General features: G+C 50.7%; 2 protein-coding genes across 2 annotated transcripts in view; one reads left to right on the top strand and one right to left on the bottom strand.

Moving 5' to 3' along the window:
* LOC133339158 (uncharacterized) overlaps nt 1–23,025 on the bottom strand; it is a 175,430-nt gene that overhangs the window by 134,739 nt on the left and 17,666 nt on the right. The window lies entirely within an intron of this gene.
* LOC133339048 (ly-6/neurotoxin-like protein 1) lies at nt 11,189–21,585 on the top strand. Its single transcript, XM_061547171.1, has 3 exons — nt 11,189–11,370; nt 18,402–18,530; nt 19,880–21,585. Exons 1-3 carry the CDS (start codon nt 11,316–11,318, stop codon nt 20,092–20,094), a joined length of 399 nt encoding a protein of 132 aa, XP_061403155.1. The 5' UTR covers nt 11,189–11,315; the 3' UTR covers nt 20,095–21,585.

The raw sequence follows: 23,025 nt of genomic DNA, 5'->3' as shown, positions 1-23,025 counted from the left end.
GATCCGGCTCCCCATTAGCTGAGGCCCCAATTGGCCAAGCCAATCACCCCTGCTAACATGTCGTGATCACGCCGAGGCCATGCTCCCTGGCTCATCCCTTATTGGCTACAAAGCGGGACCGGCAAGCCAATCCCCACGTGAATCCTCTATGGCTGTTATTACATCACCCCCCCCCCCCGGTGAAAAAAATCAGCCGTCTCGGCTGGGAAAAGGGTGATTAACCAATTCCGTAAAACATCTTATTAGGGCACCAAGGTGCATGTAACAATAAAGGGTGAAACGGCGTCCCCGCGCCGAACAACACTTAAAAACAGAGTCACCCATAAAAAAACCCGACGTACATTAGGGCGCCCCTGCAGCGCGGTAACGACAGGGAAGAAACAGCTAGACGATCAAACGTTAACGAAACGGGAGAGATTTGGATCGCGTACGCGACGCAGGACCCTCTCCGTTCCTAGCGCATGGTCGCTTTACTTCCGGATCGACAGGAGGTGGTAGGCTTGAAGAAGAAGAAGGTCGTTGGTCCTCGGTCATGTCCAGGGCAGGCCCCGTTGGAGGGGGGGCAGCGGGGGCTTCCTCAGCCCTCAGAACCTGTTCATCTGTAGGAGGCACAACACAGTCCCCTTTGGGATCAACGGGCGTGGCAATCGGCATAATCGGCACGGCAGAACCCGGCAGGTCAGCTAGTGGGGATGAAGGACCGACACGCGTGTCAACATAGGGTTTAAGTCGCGAGGAATGAACATACCACCGACGTTTTCCGTACTGAACGCGGATACTTTGTGAGTTTTGAACATCTACCAGCGTTACGGGCCCCCGCCACGGCCTGTGCAGTTTAGGGGATGTGCCCGCCGGTACCTGGGGGCAGTGGAGCCACGCCAGGTCTCCCACTGACCAAGGCATGCGAGTACGCGATCGACGCGCATACCGTTCGTTCCTTGCCTGGGCACGGGCCGTCGCACACCTGGCAGCCTCTCGCGCCTCCGTAACTCGCTCAAGCGAGTCCCGCACGTGATCAGGCAAGGAGCGGGACGGTTGTTTACTCGGCTTACCCAGTTGCACATCGATGGGTGGAACATTCTCACGGCCATACATAAAAAAAATGGTGAGTATCCCGTGGACGTGTGTGGAACCATGCGGTATGCTGCTAAGACGCCTGGTATGTGCAAGTCCCAATCGGTTTGCTTTTCACTGACCGTGTGACAAAGCATAGCCGAGAGGGTACGGTTGAATCGTTCCACCATACCGTCTGTTTGTGGATGGCATGGGGAAGTGCGAATTTTCTTTGTACCCAGCGCGTCACAAACTTCCTTAAGCAATTTAGAGGAGAAGTTCCGCCCTTGATCTGTGAGCAGCCTCTCAGGTGCCCCCTTGTCCATGACATACCCGTTCAAGAAAGCGTCGGTGATGGACGCTGCCGTCTGGTCGGGTAGAGGCCAGGCCATCGGCCATCGAGAAAAATATTCTACCCCGACCAGAAGGTATTTATTGCCCCTAGCCGACGGGGGAAATGGGCCCAGAATGTCCAGAGCAACTAATTCGTTGATGCGGGACACCTCAATGGAACGTAACGGCGGTACATAGTGGTTCCGAGGCGGTTTCCTCTTCGCACAATCATGGCATGAGCGGACAAAGTCATTGACGTCCGCCGTCATACCGGCCCAGAAAAAATCCTTTTGCATCGCGGCCAAAGTCTTTTGGACGCCGAGGTGCATCAACTTATCAGCGTGCAGAGCGCGAAGCAAGTCGTAGCGAAGCGAAGTAGGCACGACCAAGCGTGGTCGGTCCGACAACCCGTCGGTGCACATTAACAATCCCGACTTGCCTCGGAACATCTGCCACTTCCATCCCGCCAATGGAGATTTTTGCTTCCCTACCAATTTCCGTAGCGGAGACAGCGAGGCATCAGCCTCCTGCTCACGTAACCAGACCGCGTGCGGCAGCCGTAAGGTATCATCGGTGTCCACCGACACCTGCTGGTCGTCCTCCTTTGCTTTCGCCCCAGCGTCGTCCTCATTCGCTATCGCCCCCATAACCGGGCAGGGCGAGGTGAGTGGTGCCGCACAATGGTGCGTGCCCGTCAGGCAAGTGCACGGAGGAACGGGCGGCAGCCTTGAGAGCGCGTCAGCGTTCGTGTGACGGGCCCCCTTACGATATGTAATATCGAAGGAAAATTCCTGTAACGATTCCAACCACCGAGCCAATTGGCCTGACGGCTGATCCAATTTCAAGGAGTATTGCAAAGCCGCATGATCAGTGCGAACCAGGAATTTCCTTCCATACAGGTACGGCCGGTACAATCGAACAAAATGCACAATTGCCAAAAGTTCCCGCCTTGTCACGCAATATCGCGTTTCCGCAGGGGACAGAACCCTGCTGCCGTACGCCACCACTCGCTCAACCCCGTCCTTACGTTGCGACAAAACGGCCCTAATGCCAATATCACTAGCATCCGTATCAAGGATGAACGGCTGCGAGAAGTCTGGGTAATCTAGCGTAGGCGCCGTGGCGAGGTGATCCCGAAGTGCTCTAAAAGAACTTTCTTCCTCCGCTCCCCATTTAAACCTTTGATTTTTGCCCGTTAGAACGTGTAATGGTTTCGCCAACATCGCAAAGTTCTTAACGAAGCGGCGATAATAGGAAGCGAATCCAATAAACCGCTGAACATCACCCACTGAAGTGGGTGTGGGCCACTCTCGAACACATTTGGTTTTCAGAGGGTCAGTTGACACGCCGTCTGAGCTGACAATATGACCCAAGTAACGGACGGAGTGTTGCAAAAGGTGGCATTTCTTAGGTTTAAACTTGAGGTCAGCCGCCCGCATTCTTTGAAAAACCGTCTCTAGGCGTTCGAGGTGTTCCTCGAACGTGCGGCTGAAGACAATTATATCGTCTAGATATATGAGGCACGTTTCCCACTGTAGTCCAGCCAACACCAATTTCATGAGCCGTTGAAACGTCGCCGGAGCCGCATTCAAGCCCATAGGCAACCGATTTAATTCAAAGAGACCTTGCGGCGTGCGGAATGCCGTTTTGGCTTTAGACTCGTCATCGAGGGGAAGCTGCCAAAAGCCCGAGGACAGATCAAGGGTGGAAAAGAATTTAGCACCCGATAAAGCATCCAACAAGTCATCCATCCTCGGTAAGGGGTACGCGTCCGCCACCGAAATTTTGTTCAACCGGTGGAAATCAACGCAAAATCTTGTACCACCATCTTTTTTCTTAACCAGAACGACGGGCGCGCCCCAAGGGCTGTTGGACGGCGAAACAATATCTGCCGCCAGCAATTCATCTACTGCTCCGCGCACATGTTCCCTTTCCGCTGGGCTCATGCGATGAGGGTGCATACAGATGGGAGGTGCCGCACCGGTGTCAATATGGTGCGACAAAAGCGACGTGCGGCCGAGGTCCAAATCATTTCTGCTGAAAACATCAGCGTACCGTAGCAATAGTGAACGCAGGGCATTCCTTTGTTCATTCGACAAGGAAGAATTTTCTCCGCATAAATTCGCAATCCAGCGTTCTTGCGAACGATCGTGCGGAGGCCCACCCACGGGCATCCGGGCGCGCGGCGCTTCGTCACAAGAGGCGAAATCGGTAGTGGCGTGAGCCAGCACCGATCCCTCCGGAACAACAACGCGGTCAGGTCCCCCATTCAACACCTGTATGAAAGGTGCCTGACCTGGTCGCACGATCGTTCGTGCCGCCGCCAAAGAAAAAGATTTAGATACCGAATTGGATAGGGATAATAGCACTCCCTTCGCATCCCTTCCCATTTGAAGGGGTTTTCGGTAACGCAGCGAAATGAGCATTTGCGCTCCCGAAGGAACCTCCACCGTAGCAGCGACTACGGCAGTAACAGCGTTACCTGTAGGCGCACCGGCCAGCAGAGAAGGCAGGAACGCCATCCTACAACCCCCCGCATTTCCAAACAATCCTGGTCGCCCCGTATTTTCAGCGGCATCCGGCGCAGGAAATCAGTACCAAGTAAGCATGGGACAGCTAGCGAGAGATTAACACAGGTCCTGCGGCGATAATATTTCCGATAGCGATGCTCACCTCTACCTGACCACAGATACCCATGCTTCCCCCATTTGCGGCAACACACGCATCATCAACCCTGCGTATCCGCGACGTAGGAATGGACAACAAATGAAAAATAACATCTGAAATGATGGTAGCAGACGCGCCAGTGTCCACCAAAATACGGACGTCAACGCCGTCGATGGTACCCCGTACCGTCGACGAGCCCGACGCCGCAGCTACAACCCTGCGAGCCAATTTCTTCCACTGTGTAGCAGAGCGTGTAAATGGAGCTGGAGAAGTAAAATTATCCTTAGGAGTGCAAGAATGGGTGCGAGTGGATGAGTGATGTGACACGACCTGCCAGGTGTCCAATTTGTGCCGACTCGCCCGAGGTTGTTGCAGCTCCGCAGCAGGTGGAGGAGATGGAGGTCCCCGTGGCGGAAGAGGCGATATCAGAGGTCGGCAGCGGCAGTCGCGGGCGAAATGGCCCCATCTGCCGCACTTGAAACACGCGGCCGTCGTCGGCCGGTGGTCGGATGACCCGGCCCCCGCACGTGGACGGCCTGCGTAGTCGCCACGCTGGTCGCGCAGCCGCCGTCCCGGAATCCTATGCGGAACAGCAGCAGCCAGCATGTCGTCGTCGCCAGAGTCGTCGGAGCAGTGGACAACCAGTCGTGGAGACCACCCCAAGGGCGGCCCGTCGATTTCGGGTTTCCCCGTCCACGCCGCCATCTGGTCCTAACGCTTGATATTAAACTTAACGTCCAGGCAGCGCGCCACCCATCGCGATGTAAGCGGTTCGTGGCCGCACACTGGTAGAGAAATGTTGAGCTCCTGAGACAACTCCAGCATACGGGAAAGGATGAGAGGATCCAAATGATCGGCCGTCGCGTCGGGGTAGGCAGCCATGGCCAGCGCCATCAACGCCCCCCGATAAGCCAAAGGCGACTCCTCCGATCCTCGGCGACACGAAATAAATTTTCTGGTGGCTGACGTCGGTGGGTCGTAAAATTCCGCCATCTCTGCGAACGCATCTCGCAGTGTCTTCTTCTTGGACGCCGGGATGGAGCGGAAGACCCCCAGAAAAACATCATCAAGCAGTGTAGGTAGCGCTCCCAGCGCTTCATCCTCCGTCCAGTTCACGGATCGAAAAGCTGACTCGAAGCGCCACGTAAAAGCACTCCAATCGCCCCCGGCGATAAATTCTTTAATCTGTGGAAGGCGATGTCCACGGTGGCAAGCGCGCGCCGCGGGCGTCTCCGACTGCTGTTCCCGCGCTCCACCCGTTGCAGGCAAAATGGCGTCCGGCGGCCGCGTGGCGGCAGGCGCGCCCAAAATGGCGGCCAACGGCTCCCGCGCAGCCGCCCCGCCCAAAACGACGGCGTCTTCCCGCGTGGCAGGAGCAATGGCGGACTCAGATTCTTTCGCCGGACCCCTTCCCGCGGTGTCCAGCTGATCCGCAATCTGGCGACCCACGGCTGGTGAGGACGCCACCGCGGTTACCAGGCTTAGCAGAATGGCGCGTAGCGACTCGATCTGCTCCGCCATCAGCCGCCATTCGTCTTTTGTTCCTGTGGTGGTCGCATCTTCTCCCAGTCGACGCTGAGAGGCGTCGAGGAGAGCAGTATCAGCAGGTGGCATAGGGGCTGTAGCCCCCAACAGCTCATCTTCATCCGTCTCAACCTCTTCCTCCGATGGAGGCACGGGCAGGTTCTTCTTTCTGAGGTGCTTGGACATCTTGACGATCGTCCAAACGGTCGCAGAAGAACTTCTGACACCAATGTAATAAACCTTCTTGAGACGGCTTCCGGAATCAGTCCTTTTTATTGTCAACTTCCACAGTTACACTTTACACACACACTCTCCGTTGCTGGCAGACAACGGAGAGAGGGCAGACTTCTTGCCAAGTCCCCACCGCGCACGTGGCACCCAGAGCCCCGTACGCACGTGACTCCCGCTCTTCTCGTTCCCAAGTCTGCTCACGACTGCTCCTTCTCTCTCTCTCTTAATCCCTTCGTCACGTGGTACCCCCCAGCCAATCCTCCATAGACAGCGTTGACCGTTCCAGATGGTTCCCTGTCAATCCCGGGACCACGCCTCTGATCCGGCTCCCCATTAGCTGAGGCCCCAATTGGCCAAGCCAATCACCCCTGCTAACATGCCGTGATCACGCCGAGGCCATGCTCCCTGGCTCATCCCTTATTGGCTACAAAGCGGGACCGGCAAGCCAATCCCCACGTGAATCCTCTATGGCTGTTATTACAAGTCTATAATTTAATGGTAGGTTTATTTGAACAGTGAGAGACAGAATAACAACAAAAAAATCCAGAAAAACGCACGTCAAAAATGTTATATATTGATTTGCATTTTAATGAGGGAAATAATTATTTGACCCCCTCTCAATCAGAAAGATTTCTGGCTCCCAGGTGTCTTTTATACAGGTAACGAGCTGAGATTAGGAGCACACTCTTAAAGGGAGTGCTCCTAATCTCAGCTTGTTACCTGTATAAAAGACACCTTTTCACAGAAGCAATCAATCAATCAGATACCAAACTCTCCACCATGGCCAAGACCAAAGAGCTCTCCAAGGATGTCAGGGACAAGATTGTAGACCTACACAAGGCTGGAATGGGCTACAAGACCATTGCAAAGTAGCTTGGTGAGAAGGTGACAACAGTTGGTGCGATTATTCGCAAATGGAAGAAACACAAAAGAACTGTCATCTCCCTCGGCCTGGGGCTCCATGCAAGATTTCACCTCGTGGAGTTGCAATGATCATGAGAACGGTGAGGAATCAGCCAAAAACTACACGGGAGGATCTTGTCAATGATCTCAAGGCAGCTGGGACCATAGTCACCAAGAAAACAGTTGGTAACACACTATGCCGTGAAGGACTGAAATCCTGCACCGCCCGCAAGGTCCACCTGCTCAAGAAAGCACATATACATGCCCGTCTGAAGTTTGCCAATGAACATCTGAATAATTCAGAGGACAACTGGGTGAAAGTGTAGTGGTCAGATGAGACCAAAATGGAGCTCTATGGCATCAACTCAACTCGCCGTGTTTGGAGGAGGAGGAATGCTGCCTATGACCCCAAGAACACCATCCCCACCGTCAAACATGGAGGTAGAAACATTATGCTTCGGGGGTGTTTTTCTGCTAAGGGGACAGGACAACTTCACCGCATCAAAGGGACGATGGACGGGGCCATGTACCGTCAAATCTTGGGTGAGAACCTCCTTCCCTCAGCCAGGGCATTGAAAATGGGTCGTGGATGGGTATTCCAGCATGACAATGACCCAAAACACACGGCCAATGCAACAAAGGAGTGGCTCAAGAAGAAGCACATTAAGGTCCTGGAGTGGCCTAGCCAGTCTCCAGACCTTAATCCCATAGAAAATATGTGGAAGGAGCTGAAGGTTCGAGTTGCCAAACGTCAGCCTCGAAACCTTAATGACTTGGAGAAGATCTGCAAAGAGGAGTGGGACAAAATCCCTCCTGAGATGTGTGCAAACCTGGTGGCCAACTACAAGAAACGTCTGACCGCTGTGATTGCCAACAAGGGTTTTGCCACCAAGTACTAAGTCATGTTTTGCAGAGGGGTCAAATACTTATTTCCCTCATTAAAATGCAAATCAATTTATAACATTTTTGACATGCGTTTTTCTGGATTTTGTTGTTGTTATTCTTGTCTCTCACTGTTCAAATTAACCTATCATTAAAATTATAGACTGATCATTTCTTCGTCAGTGGGCAAACGTACAAAATCAGCAGGGGATCAAATACTTTTTCCCTCACTGAATATGGGTCTCTGTGTGGTGAGTCTATGGGCAACATCATTCCCAGAGTCGAACCGCCGGGATCCCTCTCGGGACCGCGCTATACCTAATAAATAAAATGAACTAATAAAATGAACTTGAACTTGAACTTATAACTGCTCTGGCGTGGCCGGGCTCCTGCCCTTGGCCACGCCCCCCTTCTCAAACCCTCGTGGGGACTCTGGGTCCCCGTCACGTGATCCTCTCACCCCCAACTGGGGGTCCACCTGCCTCTCTCGTCCGGTCACGTGCCCTCTCGGGTTCACCTCGCTGTCACGTCCTAACGCGAACTCTTTCTTAATGACACCCGGGCTCCGCCCTTAGAGTACCACTCCTCACTCGGAACTGTTGCTACACCATGGTGACACCCTCGAGGCCATTAAACGTACATACGTTGTCAAAGTTCAACATACACAAAAACCTTTGAAAGCCAACTCGCAGGCACGGTATTTTATTAGTTCACTTCTCTTCCCATCAGAGTTATGCCACTCCCATCGATGTCACACCAACTCACTTCTCGAAACAGATCTTAAATATCAGCCGGGGTCTGTGTTATGAGTTTATGGATTTGTGTGTGATGAGTCTACGGGTCTCTATGTGAGGAGTCTATAGGTATCTGCTTTATGAGTCTATGGGTCTTTGTGTGGTAAGTCTATGGGTCTTTGTGTGATGTGTCTATGGGACTATGTGTGGTGAGTCTATGTGTCTATGCTTGATGAGTTTATGGGTGTCTGTGTCGTGTGTCTATGTGTCTCTGTGTGATGAGTCTAAGGGTCTCGGTGTGGTGAGTCTACGGGTTTCTGTGTGGTGAGGGTATGGGTCTCTGTGTGGTGAGTCTATTGGTCTCTGCATTATGAGTCTATGGGTGTTTGTGTGGTGAGTTTATGGGTCTCTGCAAAATGAGTCTGTGGGTCTTTGCGTGGTGAGTTTATGGGTAGACACATACACACTATGGACGTTGCGATATTTTAGCATGCATACGTCAATACCTTGAGAAAGTCCAAAGTTCAACTTCCGCTCAAAGTTTGAAGGTCACTTCTCTTCCCATCAGAGTAATGCCACTCCCATCGATGTCACGCTAACTCACTTCTCGGAACAAATCTTAAATATCAGCCGGGGTCTGTGTGATGAGTATATGGGCCTCTATGTGATTAATCTATGTGTCTCTGTGTAATGAGTCTACAGGTCTCTGCGTGGTGAGTCTATGGGGATATGTGTGATGAGTTTACGGGTCTCTGTGTGATGAGTGTACAGGTCTTTGTGTGGTGAGTCTATGAGTCTATGTGTGATGAGTCCAAGGCCGTAGCTATGGAGTCAACATTGGAGGGGACCAAATCCTCCAGGCCCTCTCGGGGTCCCCCCCAGAAAAAAACATCTAAATTTGATAACTAATTTCCTGACATTTCCTGCCTAAAATATTTAAAAATTCACCAACACATGGGGATGGACTTTTTATTTATTTTTTAGAATAATGTCAAATAGTGCATTGTATTCCATTGCTCTATGTTTTTCTTTTTAACCTTTTCTTGTTTCATTGTATGTAATGGCAGAGATTAGGGATTAATAAAGTACAACCATAACCACAATCCATAGTCTTTGGTTCTCTCGGCAAAGTCCCGTAGTTAAAAAATAAATCAAATCACGACGTTTCGGGCGCAACACAAGTGTCCGTCATCAGGTGGAAAGCATGATCTGCTGCTAAGGCAGTCTGCCTCAGCAGCCTCAGTCTGCCTCAAAGAGTATGGATTCCTGCAGTCACGACAGCTTCAAATAAAGCTTATAACCACAATCATATTAACATAAATCATGTGAAGACAAGTCCACATATTGTGGCCAAGGTTTCGCAAATAGTTGTTTTTATTTACATTGCATTGCAATTTTCACTTTTTAAAAATATTTTGAGCATATGTGAATATAATTACGGCCTTGGATGAGTGTATGGGTCTCTGTGCGATGAGTCTACGGGTCTCTGTGTTGTGAGTCTATGGGTCTCTGTGTGGTGAGTCTACGGGTCTCTGTGTGGTGAGTCTACGGGCCTCTATGTGATGAGTCTACGGGGTTCTGTGTGATGAGTCTACGGGTCTCTGTGTGGTGAGTCTACGGGCCTCTATGTGATGAGTCTACGGGTCTCTGTGTGGTGAATCTACGGGTCTCTGTGTGGTGAATCTACAAGTCTCTGTGTAATGAGTCTATGGGTCTCTATGTGATGAGTCTACGGGTCTCTTTGTGATGAGTCTACAGGTCTATGTGTGGTGAGTCTATGGGTCTCTGTGTGATGAGTCTGTGGGCCTCAGTGTGGTGAGGCAATGGGTGTCGGTGTGATGAGTCTATAGGTCTCTGTGTGGTGTGTCTTTGCGTCTCTGTGTGATGAGTCTATGGGTCTCTATATGATGAGTCTACGGGTCTCTGTGTGATGAGTCTATAGGTCTCTGTCTGGTGAGTCTATGGGTCTCTGTGTGTAGCGTTAGAGCAATAGATCGCGCTACACTGCGCTGCGAAACAGGCGTCCCGAGTTGGATTCCCGCTCACAGCCAACACCAGTGGCAATTATCTACACCGGTACTGGGCCTCCCCTAGGTTGACTCAGCCTCAAATGAGGATCAGTAGCGATGTATAAATATCGCTACTGGGGAGACAAAGGCAGCCGGGCGTGGTGTTGGACAACCACCCACTTGCGTGCCGTTCCGGCCTTCATAGGTGCTCGATAATATCACTTGCTCCGAGAGTCTGCCAAGGCTATACGGGGGATCTTTGTATTTGCCTTTATGTTTGTATATGTACAGGTGTGTGTATGTACAGGTGTGTGTACGTGCAGGTGTGTGTGTACGTCAAGGTCTGAGTGTATGTGTACAGGTATGTGTATTTACAAGTGTGAGTGTATATGCAAGTGTGTTCATGCAGGTGTTTATGTGTGTACATGCAGGTGTGAGTGTGTGCATATGCAGGTGTGTGTGTATATATATATATTTTCAGGTGTGTGTGTACATGCAGGGGTGGGCTTATATGCAGGTGTGCCTACGTGCAGGTTTGAGTGTGTGTGCATTCAGGTGTGAGTATATGTAGGTATGTGTACGTACAGGTGTGTGTGTGTATGTGTGTTTGTGTGTATGTACAGGCGTGTGTGTGTACATTCAGGTGTGAGTGTGTGTATATGCAGATGCGTTTGTTTCTTTGCAACCTACCCCAGTTAGCTTGCCAGCCACATTTGCTGATGTTTAGCAAAGAGCTCAGACAAATATATTTGCACACCACCCGTAACTATTTTTATGGGATATGCAAATAAGTTTGTAGGAGTGTCTTCCCCGATCTTATTAGTCTCTAGGGCTTATGAAGTCTACCAGTTCACCACGCAGACACAGTCACTGCTCCAGGGATATCTCTCTCTCTCTCTGACTCTGCTACTCTGGCTCACTCAACTCGCCGACTTTCCATCCCAAAGGCGCCACAACGCCAGGCTCCACGACTCTAACCATGACTTGCTACCTGCCGGGTCTGCTCCTCGTGGTGTTGCTGTTCGTGAGCGGAGGTGAGACAACTTTTGCGTGGCGAGTTGTTTGTTGTTGCAACAACACCAAAGCAACGCCGATACTGCGATATATATAGATGTTAAGTACCTCGCCTGGTATACAGGATGTCGTGGGTTCGATTCTGGACTCTGACGTTGCCTGCTGTTGTATATTTGGATTCTGCGTGTCTCTCTTCCTGTGGAGATGTTAACTACGTCACCTGGTATACAGGAGGAGCATGGCTTCGATCACGGACTCTGATAATGTCTACTGCTGTATATTTGGAGTCTCTGTGTGTGTTTCTCTCCCCGTGGAGATTTAACTACCTTGACTTGTATACAGGAGCACGTGGGATCGATCCCGGACCCTGGCGATGCCTGCTGCTATACATGACTTATATCAGAAACAAAAAGTACCCAATAAATATCCACAACAAGTTACAACAACATAGTAAATATAACGCTTATCATTTACATCGATGTCACCGCAGTATTTCCAGCATCAACAGCTATTTCACGTTTTAATGTTTTGGTTTGTTTAGTTTCGGTAATCCACGGGCTGAACGATTAATCGATTTCAAATCCAAATCGCAATTTGAAACAATACGATTAGCAAATCGCAAAGGCTGCGATTTTTTCGGATTTGAAAAGTCCTATTACTTTCTTATTTTTCTTGTTTATTTATTATTATTGTAACTTAATTTATTGAACTTAACAATTGTTCTCTGTTTGATTTTTATATTTAATTTTTTTTTAATCAATGGCCGGCAAAATCCCATCACCACCTCCACGCGGTGCCGGCTGGATTCCAACCAACGGTGAGGGTCTTTGGCGTCAGATGGAGCGACCCACCGGCCAAAGTATTTCTGTGTCGCATCTATGGCAACGTCAAATCAACTTGGAACAAGCTAGGGCGCCCCTCGGGGGAAACGCGCGCCGTCCTCGCCCAAACGACGCGAGAAGTGGACGAGGGCTACCTGCTCATGGATGGGGCAGGCTAAAGAAGTTAGTCCGACTACGGCTGGGAACACTCAACATCGGAACATTGACAGGGAGAAGTCGAGAATTGTCAGCTGCCCTAAAGGCCCGTCGTATCGACATCGTATGCATCCAAGAAACGAAGTGGACTGGAGCAAAGGCCAGGGAGATTGGAGAAGGATACAAACTGTTCTACAATGGTGAAAGAAACACCAAGAACGGCGTTGGAATCGCAGTCAGCCAAAATCTACGAGACAATGTCGTGGCCGTCCACCGTGTTTCCGACCGCCTCATGTCCATCGAAATCGACTCAAACGACCTACGCCTCCGGGTGGTATCTTGTTATGCGCCGCAGCCCGGCTGCCCAGCAGATACCAAGGAGGAATTTTGGGAACAATTTGATGGACACATGCAATCGATAAATGGAGAAGAGCAGTTAGTAATTGGTGGAGACCTAAATGGACACGTTGGAAGCGCCCGGGATGGATACCCTCGAAACCATGGTGGCCAAGGATATGGTACCCAGAACGATGAGGGAAACCGAGCCCTGGACTTTGCGGAAGCCCATGATCTTGTCCTCGCCAACACCTTCTTCAAGAAGAGATCTCTCATCTCATTACGTACGCCAGTGGTGGGAGATCAACTCAAATTGATTACTGGCTTGTCAAGCGGGATGGGCTGGGGACGGTGGCAAACACTAAAGTCATACCGTCGGACGGCATCGCCCCACGGCATCGCATCCTGGTCATGGACATAAAAATGGACATTGGCCAGCGACGTCGCCCACCAACAACTGGACAGCAGCGAATTGGGTGGTGGCGGATGAAGGAATGCAAGGATCAGCTGAGAGTCGCCTTTAATCAGATTGACGTGAACACCAACCGACCAGCGAATGCGATTTGGGAAGATCTCGTCGGCCAACTGTGCACAGCAGCAACGGAAGCACTGGGGCTAACTAAGCCGGGAAAACACTTCATTGACAAGCAAATATGGTGGTGGAACGAAGAAGTTCAGCTAGCAGTGAAAGAGAAGAAGCTAGCTTTCAAGAAGTGGCGCCAAACGCTCGCAGATCTGGATTACCAACAATACAGAAACTGCAAATCGGCAGCGAAGCGAGTAGTTGCAGCGGTGAAATTAGCTCAATACGACCAACTGTATGTCGAACTGGACACCCCAGAAGGTGCCAATAAGATCTATCGACTGGCAGAGGCGCGCCATCGTTCGACTCAGGATATTGGTCAGGTCAAATGCATAAAGGATGAGAATCACAGCGCTCTCAGAGACCCGCCCGCCATCCTTCAACGCTGGAGCGACTACTTCTCTGGAATCTGCACCCAGGAATTTCCCCACCCACCTATTATTAGCGCTGAACACGTCCTCGGTCCGGTTTCACCTATCACCATCACCGAAGTGGAACAAGCTATCGGGAGAATGAGGAATGGGAAGGCGACTGGCCCGGACGATGTCCCTGCTGAGGTCTGGAGGATCCTTGGCAGGCAGGGTGCTGCCCTCCTTGCCCAGCTCTTCAGCACCATCACGAGCACCAGTGAGGTCCCAGAAGCCTGGTCGACCAGCACGACGGTTCCAGTTTGGAAGGGTAAAGGGGACGTGGCAGAATGCTCGAATTACAGGCCAATCAGGCTCCTGTGTCATGCGATGAAGATCTTTGGGCGAGTTTTGGACACGAGGATTGGAGGCATCATCGCCCTGTCACCCAACCAATGCGGCTTCGTCGGAGGGTGTGGCACTGCGGACGCCGTGTTCGCGGCGGGGCTCCTGCTGGAGAGGCACAGGGAGAAGAACAAAGCTGTGCACGTGTCGTTCCTCGACCTTGAAAAGGCATTTGACAGGGTCCCCCACGACCTCATCTGGCACTCGCTTCGATCCCATGGAGTCCCTGAAACCTACGTGCATTGGGTGCAACTCCTATACAAGAACGTCACCAGTGCAGTCAGGTGTGCAGTGGGCATATCACCGCCATTTCCCATCAGCGTTGGAGTGCACCAAGGATCGGCCCTGTCACCACTCCTGTTTATCCTGTGCATGGACACGATCACTGCCGACCTGCACACGCCCCTTCCATGGTCAGTTCTCTACGCGGATGGCGTCCTCCTCTCAGATGAAGAGAGAGGAGAAGTGGAAAGACAAACGCGCCTGTGGAAGGAGCGTTTGGACGAAAACTGGATGGGGTTCAGCATCGAAAAGACGGAGTATATGGAGTGTGGCCCCCAAACCGACAGCACCATCAGTATTGACGGAGAAGATCTGAAGAAAGTGACGGACTTTAAGTACCTGGGCTCCACCATCAGCTCAGATGGTAGCATCACGACTGATGTGAGGTCACGAGTCAATGCGGCGTGGATGAAATGGAGGCAAGTCACCGGAGTCCTCTGTGATCGGAAAATGCCGGATAGGCTGAAGGGAAAAATATACAAGACCATCGTCCGACCGGTGGCACTCTATAGATCCGAGTGCTGGCCAGCCACAACTCTACACGAACAAGCTCTCCACACCATGGAGATGAGGATGCTCAGATGGAGCCTCGGGCTCACTCGATGGGATCGTGTCAGGAACGAAGACGTTCGGAAGCGACTTGGTGTGGCCCCCATTGCGGACAAAATGCTTGAGGCAAGGCTTCGGTGGTACGGCCATGTGATGCGAAGTGAAGAGTCATCAGTGGCCAAGACTGCCATGCGTATTGAGCCAGAGGGCCGCCGTCCACGCGAACGTCCGAAGAAGCGATGGATCGACCGAATAAAGGAAGACATGAAGACGGTCAACGCATCCCCTGAAGATGCCCTGGACCGAGCCAAATGGAGAAGACAATGCCGAAAAGCGGACCCTGCGCCACAGCGGGAACAACGCTAGGAAGAAGAAGAATTTTTTTTAATCAATACATGTTGAAAGCAATTCATACATTTTAAGTTCTCATCCTTGCATGAGAATATATAGAGCAGTTCATATTTTGACGGTATCATGTGGTAATGCTCCATCACATGTTTTAAATCTATTACACAGTGAATATTGAACTGAAGCTTGACTTAAATAAGTTTCATCGCAAATCAAATCGCAATATCCGTCAGAAAAATCGCAATGAGATATTTTCCCCAAATCGTTAAGACCTATTCGGTACACCCTGTGTGTTGGACGTGTTTAGTGATGCGTATGCACGCTTGTGTAATGCGAGCGTAAATGGGGTTGTTGCTGGGCTCGGGTCCAATCACGCGGCCCGGGGTATTGGGGGGCGGAGCCTGGTCTGCGGGGCGTGTGGGAGGGGCCACCGTTCACCTCGGCTCCAATGGGAGGCGAGGTGAATGGGGGCGGAGCCAGCGGGGTAGTATGGGAAGGCCGGATCTGACGATCCAGAAGGGGAGGAGTCAGGGTCACGTGGGGGGAATGTATATAAGTGGGAGTCCGGAAGAGATCGGGGCAGTCGGGGAAGTTAAGAGGCTGAGCCACGTTGGTTGGTGAGGAAAGATCCGCGCCATCGGCCATGTGGCCGAAGGACCTTAGCACGCCGTCGGCCAGCGGTGTGCGGAGTGCGGGAGTAGAGGAGCTAACGGAGGAGCATGCGTGGCACGCGAGAGAGCGTGCGTGGCACGTGAGAGGGAGTGTGCGCGGGGCGCGCGTGAGACGACACTGGTCCGAGAGGAGGCCAGTGGGGGGTGCGGAGAAGAACCTAAATAAAAGACAAACGGAGACCAGCATCGCCTGACGGAGTCTTTTATTACACTTGCATTCCCTTGTGAAATTAAGTTGACTTCTCTTTTCAACTTAAAACTTTCGTGACTGCAGAAATTCATACTCTTGGTTCTTTCGGTAAAGTAACGTAAAAATTATTTTATAAAAATAATAAGATCAAATAAAAATAATTAAAGTAAATAAAAAAGATAGTAAATTGAAAATAATAAAAGCAAAAAAACCCATGACGTTTCGATCGCAACACAAGCGATCTTCATCAGGCGGAGAGAAAAGTGGTTGTTGTGGTTGTAGTTGTTGTTGTGGATGTTGTTGTGGTTGCTGTTGTGATTCTTACTCTTTGCTTCTTTCGGTAAAGTCACGTAGATATAAAATATAAAGTACATTTTATACCTACGTGACTTTACCGAAAGAACTGAATAGTATGGATCCCTGCAGTCACGAAAACTTCAAATCTAGGTTGTGATTCTTGTTGTAATCACACTGAGCGGAACATCACGGTGACAGGAGTGTATAAAGGCGTGTTGTGCGTTTAACTCTCCAACACACAACAACAGAACAACCGGGTTAGCGCTTTATCTTCTTGGTTCTTTCGTTAAAGTCACGTTGAAGGGAAATGATGAAATAAAAATAAAACGTAATAAAATACAATTCTCACGACGTTTCGGCCACAACTTAAGCAGCCGTCCTCAGGTGAAGAACAGGTCTGTCGGAAATACAGCGTCTGAATTAGCGCTGTACTAGTCAACCACATCGGCACGTGTTGCGTGACGTGGGCACAAACCTCCCCTTTACTGATTGGCTGTGTCAGGTGGCGGTGGTGGTGGAGAGTTTAACAACACACACTGAGTTACACACGTAGCCTCAGTGGCGCCTTACCCCTGGTACAATTAAAAACAAAAATAGTTAGTGAAGTGAAGAGTTCGTTAATATGACAAGATGTAAAAATAAAAACGGACTGTGATTGATTCGAGATGAAACACAATTGATGAATGTTTCAACGCTTGAACTTGCACTCTTTAACGAAAAGAGAAGTTCATATTCTTGGTTCTTTCGGTAAAGTCACGTAAATAGAAAACAAAACATTTGAAATAAAAATAAAATAATTGGATCAAATACAAATATTAAAGTAAAAAAAATATGATAAATTGATGATAAAAGCAAAAAAAAAAACACGACGTTTCGCAACACAAGCCGTCTTCATCAACCACACCAACAACAACCACAACAACCAAAACAGCCACAACAACAACAGCAACAACAACAATCAGCAGATTCATCAGGCGGCGAGTTGCGAAAATTTGTTCGCGAAAGCCATTAAGCGGCGGTGATGGCAGCCTGTGCCAGACTAGGTGCACTTTGAGGCTATCACGTGAAGTGTCGATGGCTCGCTGACTGGAGGTCTCGGGTTAGACCCAGCAGGTGCCGTGGGTTGACTGCTGTGCCAGGCTAGGAGCAGGGGGAGGTCACTGGACAGACCCTGCAGGTGCCATAGGTTGACTTCTGTGCCAAGCCAGGTGAAGGGGGAGGTCAGGGGTCAGACCCTGCAGGTGCCATGGGTTGACCGACTGAGATGACTGTGCAGATGCACCACCTGTGCCCCCAAACTGCGCAAACTCGCTGCATTTTATCCACCCGATGCTCCGCTCGCCGTTGTGAGCATCGCTCCACCTGCCCTCCCTTGTTGTTGGATGGGCGACTGCCTCCAGCTGCCAAAGTAGGAGCGTCCTTCACGAGCCTCGTACACAAACCTTGCACACACCGCGTACAAAGACACAAATCCCCCGTTTAGCCTGAACAGATTGTTGAGGCAAGCGCCATTAGCGAGTAGCAGCGCCTACGAAGGCCGGCAAGGAAACACGAGGCTGTGGGTGGCCAGCCCCACGCCCGGCCACCTTTGTTTCCCCAGTGGCGATGTTTACTACACACCACCACTGCACCAGGAACCCATTTGAGGACGAGTCGATCTCATGGGAGGAGGCCCCAGGGTACCGCTTCAGATGATCGCCACCTGCAGTGTTGGCGGCCGGGAGCGGGAATCAAACTCGGGTGGCCCGGATCGTAGTGCAGCAGCGTGATGATGATGGTGGTGATCGTCTGCCGTGATGATGAACATCTGCCGTGATGATGATGGTGATCGTCTGCCGTGATGATGATGATGGTGGTGATCATCTGCGTGATGATGAACGTCTGCCGTGATGATGATGATGATCGTCTGCCGTGATGATGGTGATCGTCTGCCGTGATGATGATAATGATTATCATCTGCCTTGATGATGATGATCGTCTGCCGTGATGATGATGTTGATGATCGTCTCACGTGATGATCATGATGATCGGTGTTGTTCTTGTGTCTTGTGTCTGTGGATATACAGGGCACAGCCTCAATTGCTACTCGTGCAGCACGAGCACCAACAATACGGCGTGCGACGCGGGCGGCCTCACCACGTGTCCCCTCGCATCGCTGGACACCTGCGCGACAATTCTATTCTACCAGGGCTCCAGTAAGCGCGTTGCTTATTCTCGCAAAGCGCGGGTTGGGGGTGGACCCCTTGCGTCCAGAAATGACTCCCAGGCCCATGATGCACTCACAAGACGAGCGTCCGATCTCACTGTGCTTTGAGTCTATAAAGTCTCTGTGTGGCCAGTCTATGGGTCTCTGTGTGGTGATGAGTCTATGGTATCTCTGTGCTTTGAGTCTATGGAGTCTGTGTGTGGCGGGTCTCTGTGTGTGATGAGTCTATGGGGTCTCTGTGTGGTTATGAGTCTATGAGGTCTCTCTGCGTTGAGTCTATGGAGTATCTGTGTAGTGAGGCTGCGGATCTCTGTATAGTGAGTCAATGCATCTCTCTGTGTAAAGAGGCTATGGGTCTCTGTGCGGCGATGATTCTATGGGTCTCTGTGTATTGATTATATGGATGGGTCTCTGTGTGGTGAGCCTATGGGTCACTGTGTGGTGAGTCTTTGTGTCTCTGTGTGTGATGCTTCTGTGGGTCTATGTGTGTGTGATGATTCTAGGGTTCTCTGTGTGTGATGAGACTATGGGCCTCAGTGTGTCATGAGTCTCTGGGTTCTCTGGGTGGTGAGTCTATGGGTCTCTGTGTGTGATGAGTTTATAGGGTCTCTGTGTCTTATGAGTCCATAGGTTTATTTACGTGATGAGTTCATGGGTTTCTGCATCCCCATCGGAGGCTCTTCCCCAATGTTTAGTTTTTTCTCTGGGGTCATCCAGTTTTTCCCCCTTCACATTTTTGAATTAACGTCACGGTGTTCCGAGAATTCGGCTGCTGCTATACATTTTCATGCCAAGATAATGATGATGACATCAGCCACCATTTGTAGTTGCGGCTTTTTGGCTTGCTGTCGAACAAAGGTGGCCACTGCATCATCACATGGCGCTTTCGGATGCGCTACTTCTGCGACCATCTGGAACGCTCTTCCTTACAATATTAGGAAGCCACTGAGAGCTATGCACTTTTAAATCATCACCTCGATTGACACTCATTTCTTAAAACTGCTTTTTGTGTTTTAGTTTGTTTTCCTTCCCCGCGCACTTGCAGTTAGTATGGTGGGCTATGTATGGTGCGAAAGAAGTTCAACATACACGCATACGAATATAGAGTCCTACAAACAACCATAACAGACCTATAGACACCTATAGATTAGCACGGTTGGCTACGTACGGCACGAAAGAAGTTCAACACACACGTACAAGTCACTTCTGAAAAAGGGCTACATGGAAGCTCAACGGGTCATACACCTGGTAAAATAACAATTAAAATACATTTTCACTTGTTTTTAATGATATGTGTTTTTCTTACAATGAGACCCGCATGCTTTCCCTTCTGCCCAGCCTACGTCCTCCTCAAGAGTTGCCTCCCCAAGGTCTATTGCGACGCCATCAAATTACTCGATAACGACTACAACGGAGCTACGCTGAGAACCATGTGCTGCCAGAGCGACGGCTGCAACGGCAACGCCGCCCCTCGCCCGGTGGGCGCAGCTCACGTGACCCTGGCGCTGCTGGGCGTGGCCATCAGCGTCGTGGTCAGCAGGGCTCTGGTGTAGGTCGTGACGTCACAGCCGCACCCCCCCCATCCCCACGTGCCTGGGTTCGGTCCAATCACTTGTCTACTTCCATTCGGTTGTCTCACGACGCTTCCACCAGTGGAGCTGTGCAACGTTTAAATCGTCTAGATTGTTGCGTTATGCTGCTAAAGAAGTTCAAAGTACAAATACATGGAAACAAGTAGACTCATCAAACCGGGACTCAAAGACTCATTACACAGAGACCCAGAGACTCATCATACAGTTACCCAAGTGGGGAATGATATACCATCACTTATATAAAGCTAGACAGTGGATCCTGTATGGCAGAAGAGAATGGGAAGGTCTTTAACCTGGACTGGGAACGGGTCATGTAGGGTGTTCAGAGCATGTGCGGATGATTGGGGGGTGAAAGAAAGTCCTATACTCAAGGGTGGGGTGGTGGGTGGGGTAGCAGATTTGTGTGACCCTTACCAATGGCATGTGCAAGGTTCCGCTCGATTTACCGAATGGGATGCGCTTCTCGAACATCTAAAAAAAATAACCCGTAAAAACAAAGTTTTTCACTATAAATCCTTTATATGTAAGATCACCTCTTGACATGCCCCGTATATTCCCGAGGGCACTAGCGTTGACCCGTTTTACCACTTTCAAGAACCTGGCGGCTTCAATTTAACTGCTCTATAAATAGTCTCCACTGTACTGCGTGGGGGCAGGGATTTCATGCCATGTGGTTAGTCAACATTTGCGTCATCATGAAACGGGCGGCGAGAGTCTTCTCGTCCTCTGACTTGAGATGGCTGCCACCTATGGGTCAGATGATTGTCTGCCACCACAATGAGTCTGTGTGCAAAATGTCAGCTCGATTGGATCACGGGAAGTGGGTTAAAAAACGACCTAAAGATTTGCACGGTCGTAAGCAAGCAAGCAAGCACGCAAGCACGCAAGCAAGCAAGCAAGTGAACTTAATATAAAGGATTTAAAAACAGACTCACGCGCATAAAACTAAATTTGTAATTCGCAATGGCTTTACCCATTTGGTTTAATACTAAAACTTGTGGGAATTGTATCGGACAGTCATTCCAACTCGGGAAAAAAAAATTGCAATACATCTTTGCCACTTTTTAGGATGCAAAAAAAGTGTAATAACATTATTTAAAAAAAACCTGAATATTACAACAATTTAATAATAACAATACATTTGAAAGAACTATTAATAAAACAAATTGCTGCATGTTGGAATGACCGGAGATGGTGAGAGCTACCCCAGGTCAGTAGTGGGGCCTTACACCTGGTTAAAATATTAAATGAATGGTTTCATTTTACTCGAAAAACAAAACAGCGTCTGTCATTTCTAAATCGCGTTCACGCGAAACTTCGTAAATCGAAACGTTCGTGAATCGAGGGATATCGCCTGTACCTGAGTACAATGCTTCTACCTCTCGTTCTATTATCTCTTACTCAACACACAATTGTCAAACAAAATGCATGCGGTTTGTTGCTTGGAAGATGGGCGACTTTTAATGGTTTTTACTTTTTGAAATTAAATTAATCTTGCTCGAGTTGGTAACTTTGTGTGTTATTTCACAGTGATGTGTGACGAAAGTTCGCCAATGACGCCCTTTTCAACCACTGGTGGAAATCAGTCAGAATCAGATTATTTATTTAGCTTGGAGGAGAAGATTTGATGAGCATTAAATGTATTTTTCACAGACGTCCAGTCGGGGCATGGGGGTCAGATCCTTACAACAACAACAAACACAACACACACACGATATGAGTGCAAAGTATAGGAAAGGTAAACAAATCACTTACAAAAATACGAATACAACTACTGAGTCGAATGGTCGGGCGAAGAGGCGCTACGATCGCTGCCATCCGTTCTGGATGATGATGTGCTCGACTCTTACACGTCCCTTCTTGCATGCAGCAAGACCACGCTACAGGCAGCCTACGAGGCTTTGAGGGAAATCTACTCACCTGCCGGGGCGCCTTCAGACGGTTTCAGGCCCGCCAGTGGGGGGCTAGAGAGTTATACTCTAGCCTACAGGGGTGGACTGCTGGTGTTGGCAAGCTTCCCTCGCCAAACCGACGAGGCACTCAAGAACCTCATGGTCGAGCACCGCTTGCTGCGCCAGCGTTGTAATGCCGGTGGTGACGCCGGACGAGTATATCTCACTGTCCGCCGCCCCGGATCCTATCGGCCCATGAACAGGTCATGGGTTGAACGCGACCAGTGGGCCAGGTGGCGGGTACTGTGGGAGGGAGCAGTCGGTACATTACCGTGGCGCTACCAGGGCCAGCGACACAAACCGCCAGGCCTGAACCGCCGCCCGCGTGCTGTTTACACGGCAGCTCAGGACGGAAGTCCAGCAGCTGAGCCGGAGCCATTGTGATGCCGCCGCTGTGAAGCCGCTCGGCGGGCGCCCCATCTACGACCTCGCCACCACCAAGCGACGGGACCGACCCCACTTCCCCCTCCCCGCCCCCCACATAAACACACCCTCACACATTTCCCCCCCCCATAGAGCTTCGAGGGGAGGTCACCTGGCCAACAGGTTTTGACCCGGAAGCCCTCATAGGGATGATCTTCACGATTTCCTGCGGCCAGGGAATTGGGCGACCTCCTCCGATGATAATTCGCACCACGGCGCTGTGATCTGGTTTGAGATTGCATGGTCACGGCGGGGGCTGTCCAGCCACCATGGTTGAAACGCACCCCCCCCACACACGGATCGGCAAGGCAGGCAGGGGGGGCCGCAGTCACGAACGAGGGGAGAAGCCAGGGTGGGTGGCTGATTGGCATAGCGGGTGTGCTCGGGGACCACCGCCGAGCAGCAGCCCGCGGCGAGCCCTTTGTTACGGAAACCGCGGCTGATTAGCATAGCAAAGGCGCACGTGGACCGGTGCCGCAGCCAGCGGGGGCCCATTGTTCGGGAAACCGGGAGTGTG

Source organism: Lethenteron reissneri, unplaced genomic scaffold (assembly GCF_015708825.2).
Source record: "Lethenteron reissneri isolate LAM-NWPU_2019-01 unplaced genomic scaffold, ASM1570882v1 scaffold_1640, whole genome shotgun sequence".
Taxonomy (NCBI): Eukaryota; Metazoa; Chordata; class Hyperoartia; order Petromyzontiformes; family Petromyzontidae; genus Lethenteron; species Lethenteron reissneri.
Note: the sequence above shows the minus strand (reverse complement) of the source record. Positions and strands in the feature narration are given on the sequence as shown.

Excerpts from the sequence above, each read along its gene's own strand:
- LOC133339048 (XM_061547171.1), top strand. The coding sequence starts at position 11,316 with ATGACTTGCTACCTGCCGGGTCTGCTCCTCGTGGTGTTGCTGTTCGTG. Across the intron at positions 11,371-18,401 it reads GTTGCTGTTCGTGAGCGGAG|GGCACAGCCTCAATTGCTAC; the intron begins GTGAGACAACTT and ends GTGGATATACAG. Across the intron at positions 18,531-19,879 it reads TCTATTCTACCAGGGCTCCA|CCTACGTCCTCCTCAAGAGT; the intron begins GTAAGCGCGTTG and ends CCTTCTGCCCAG.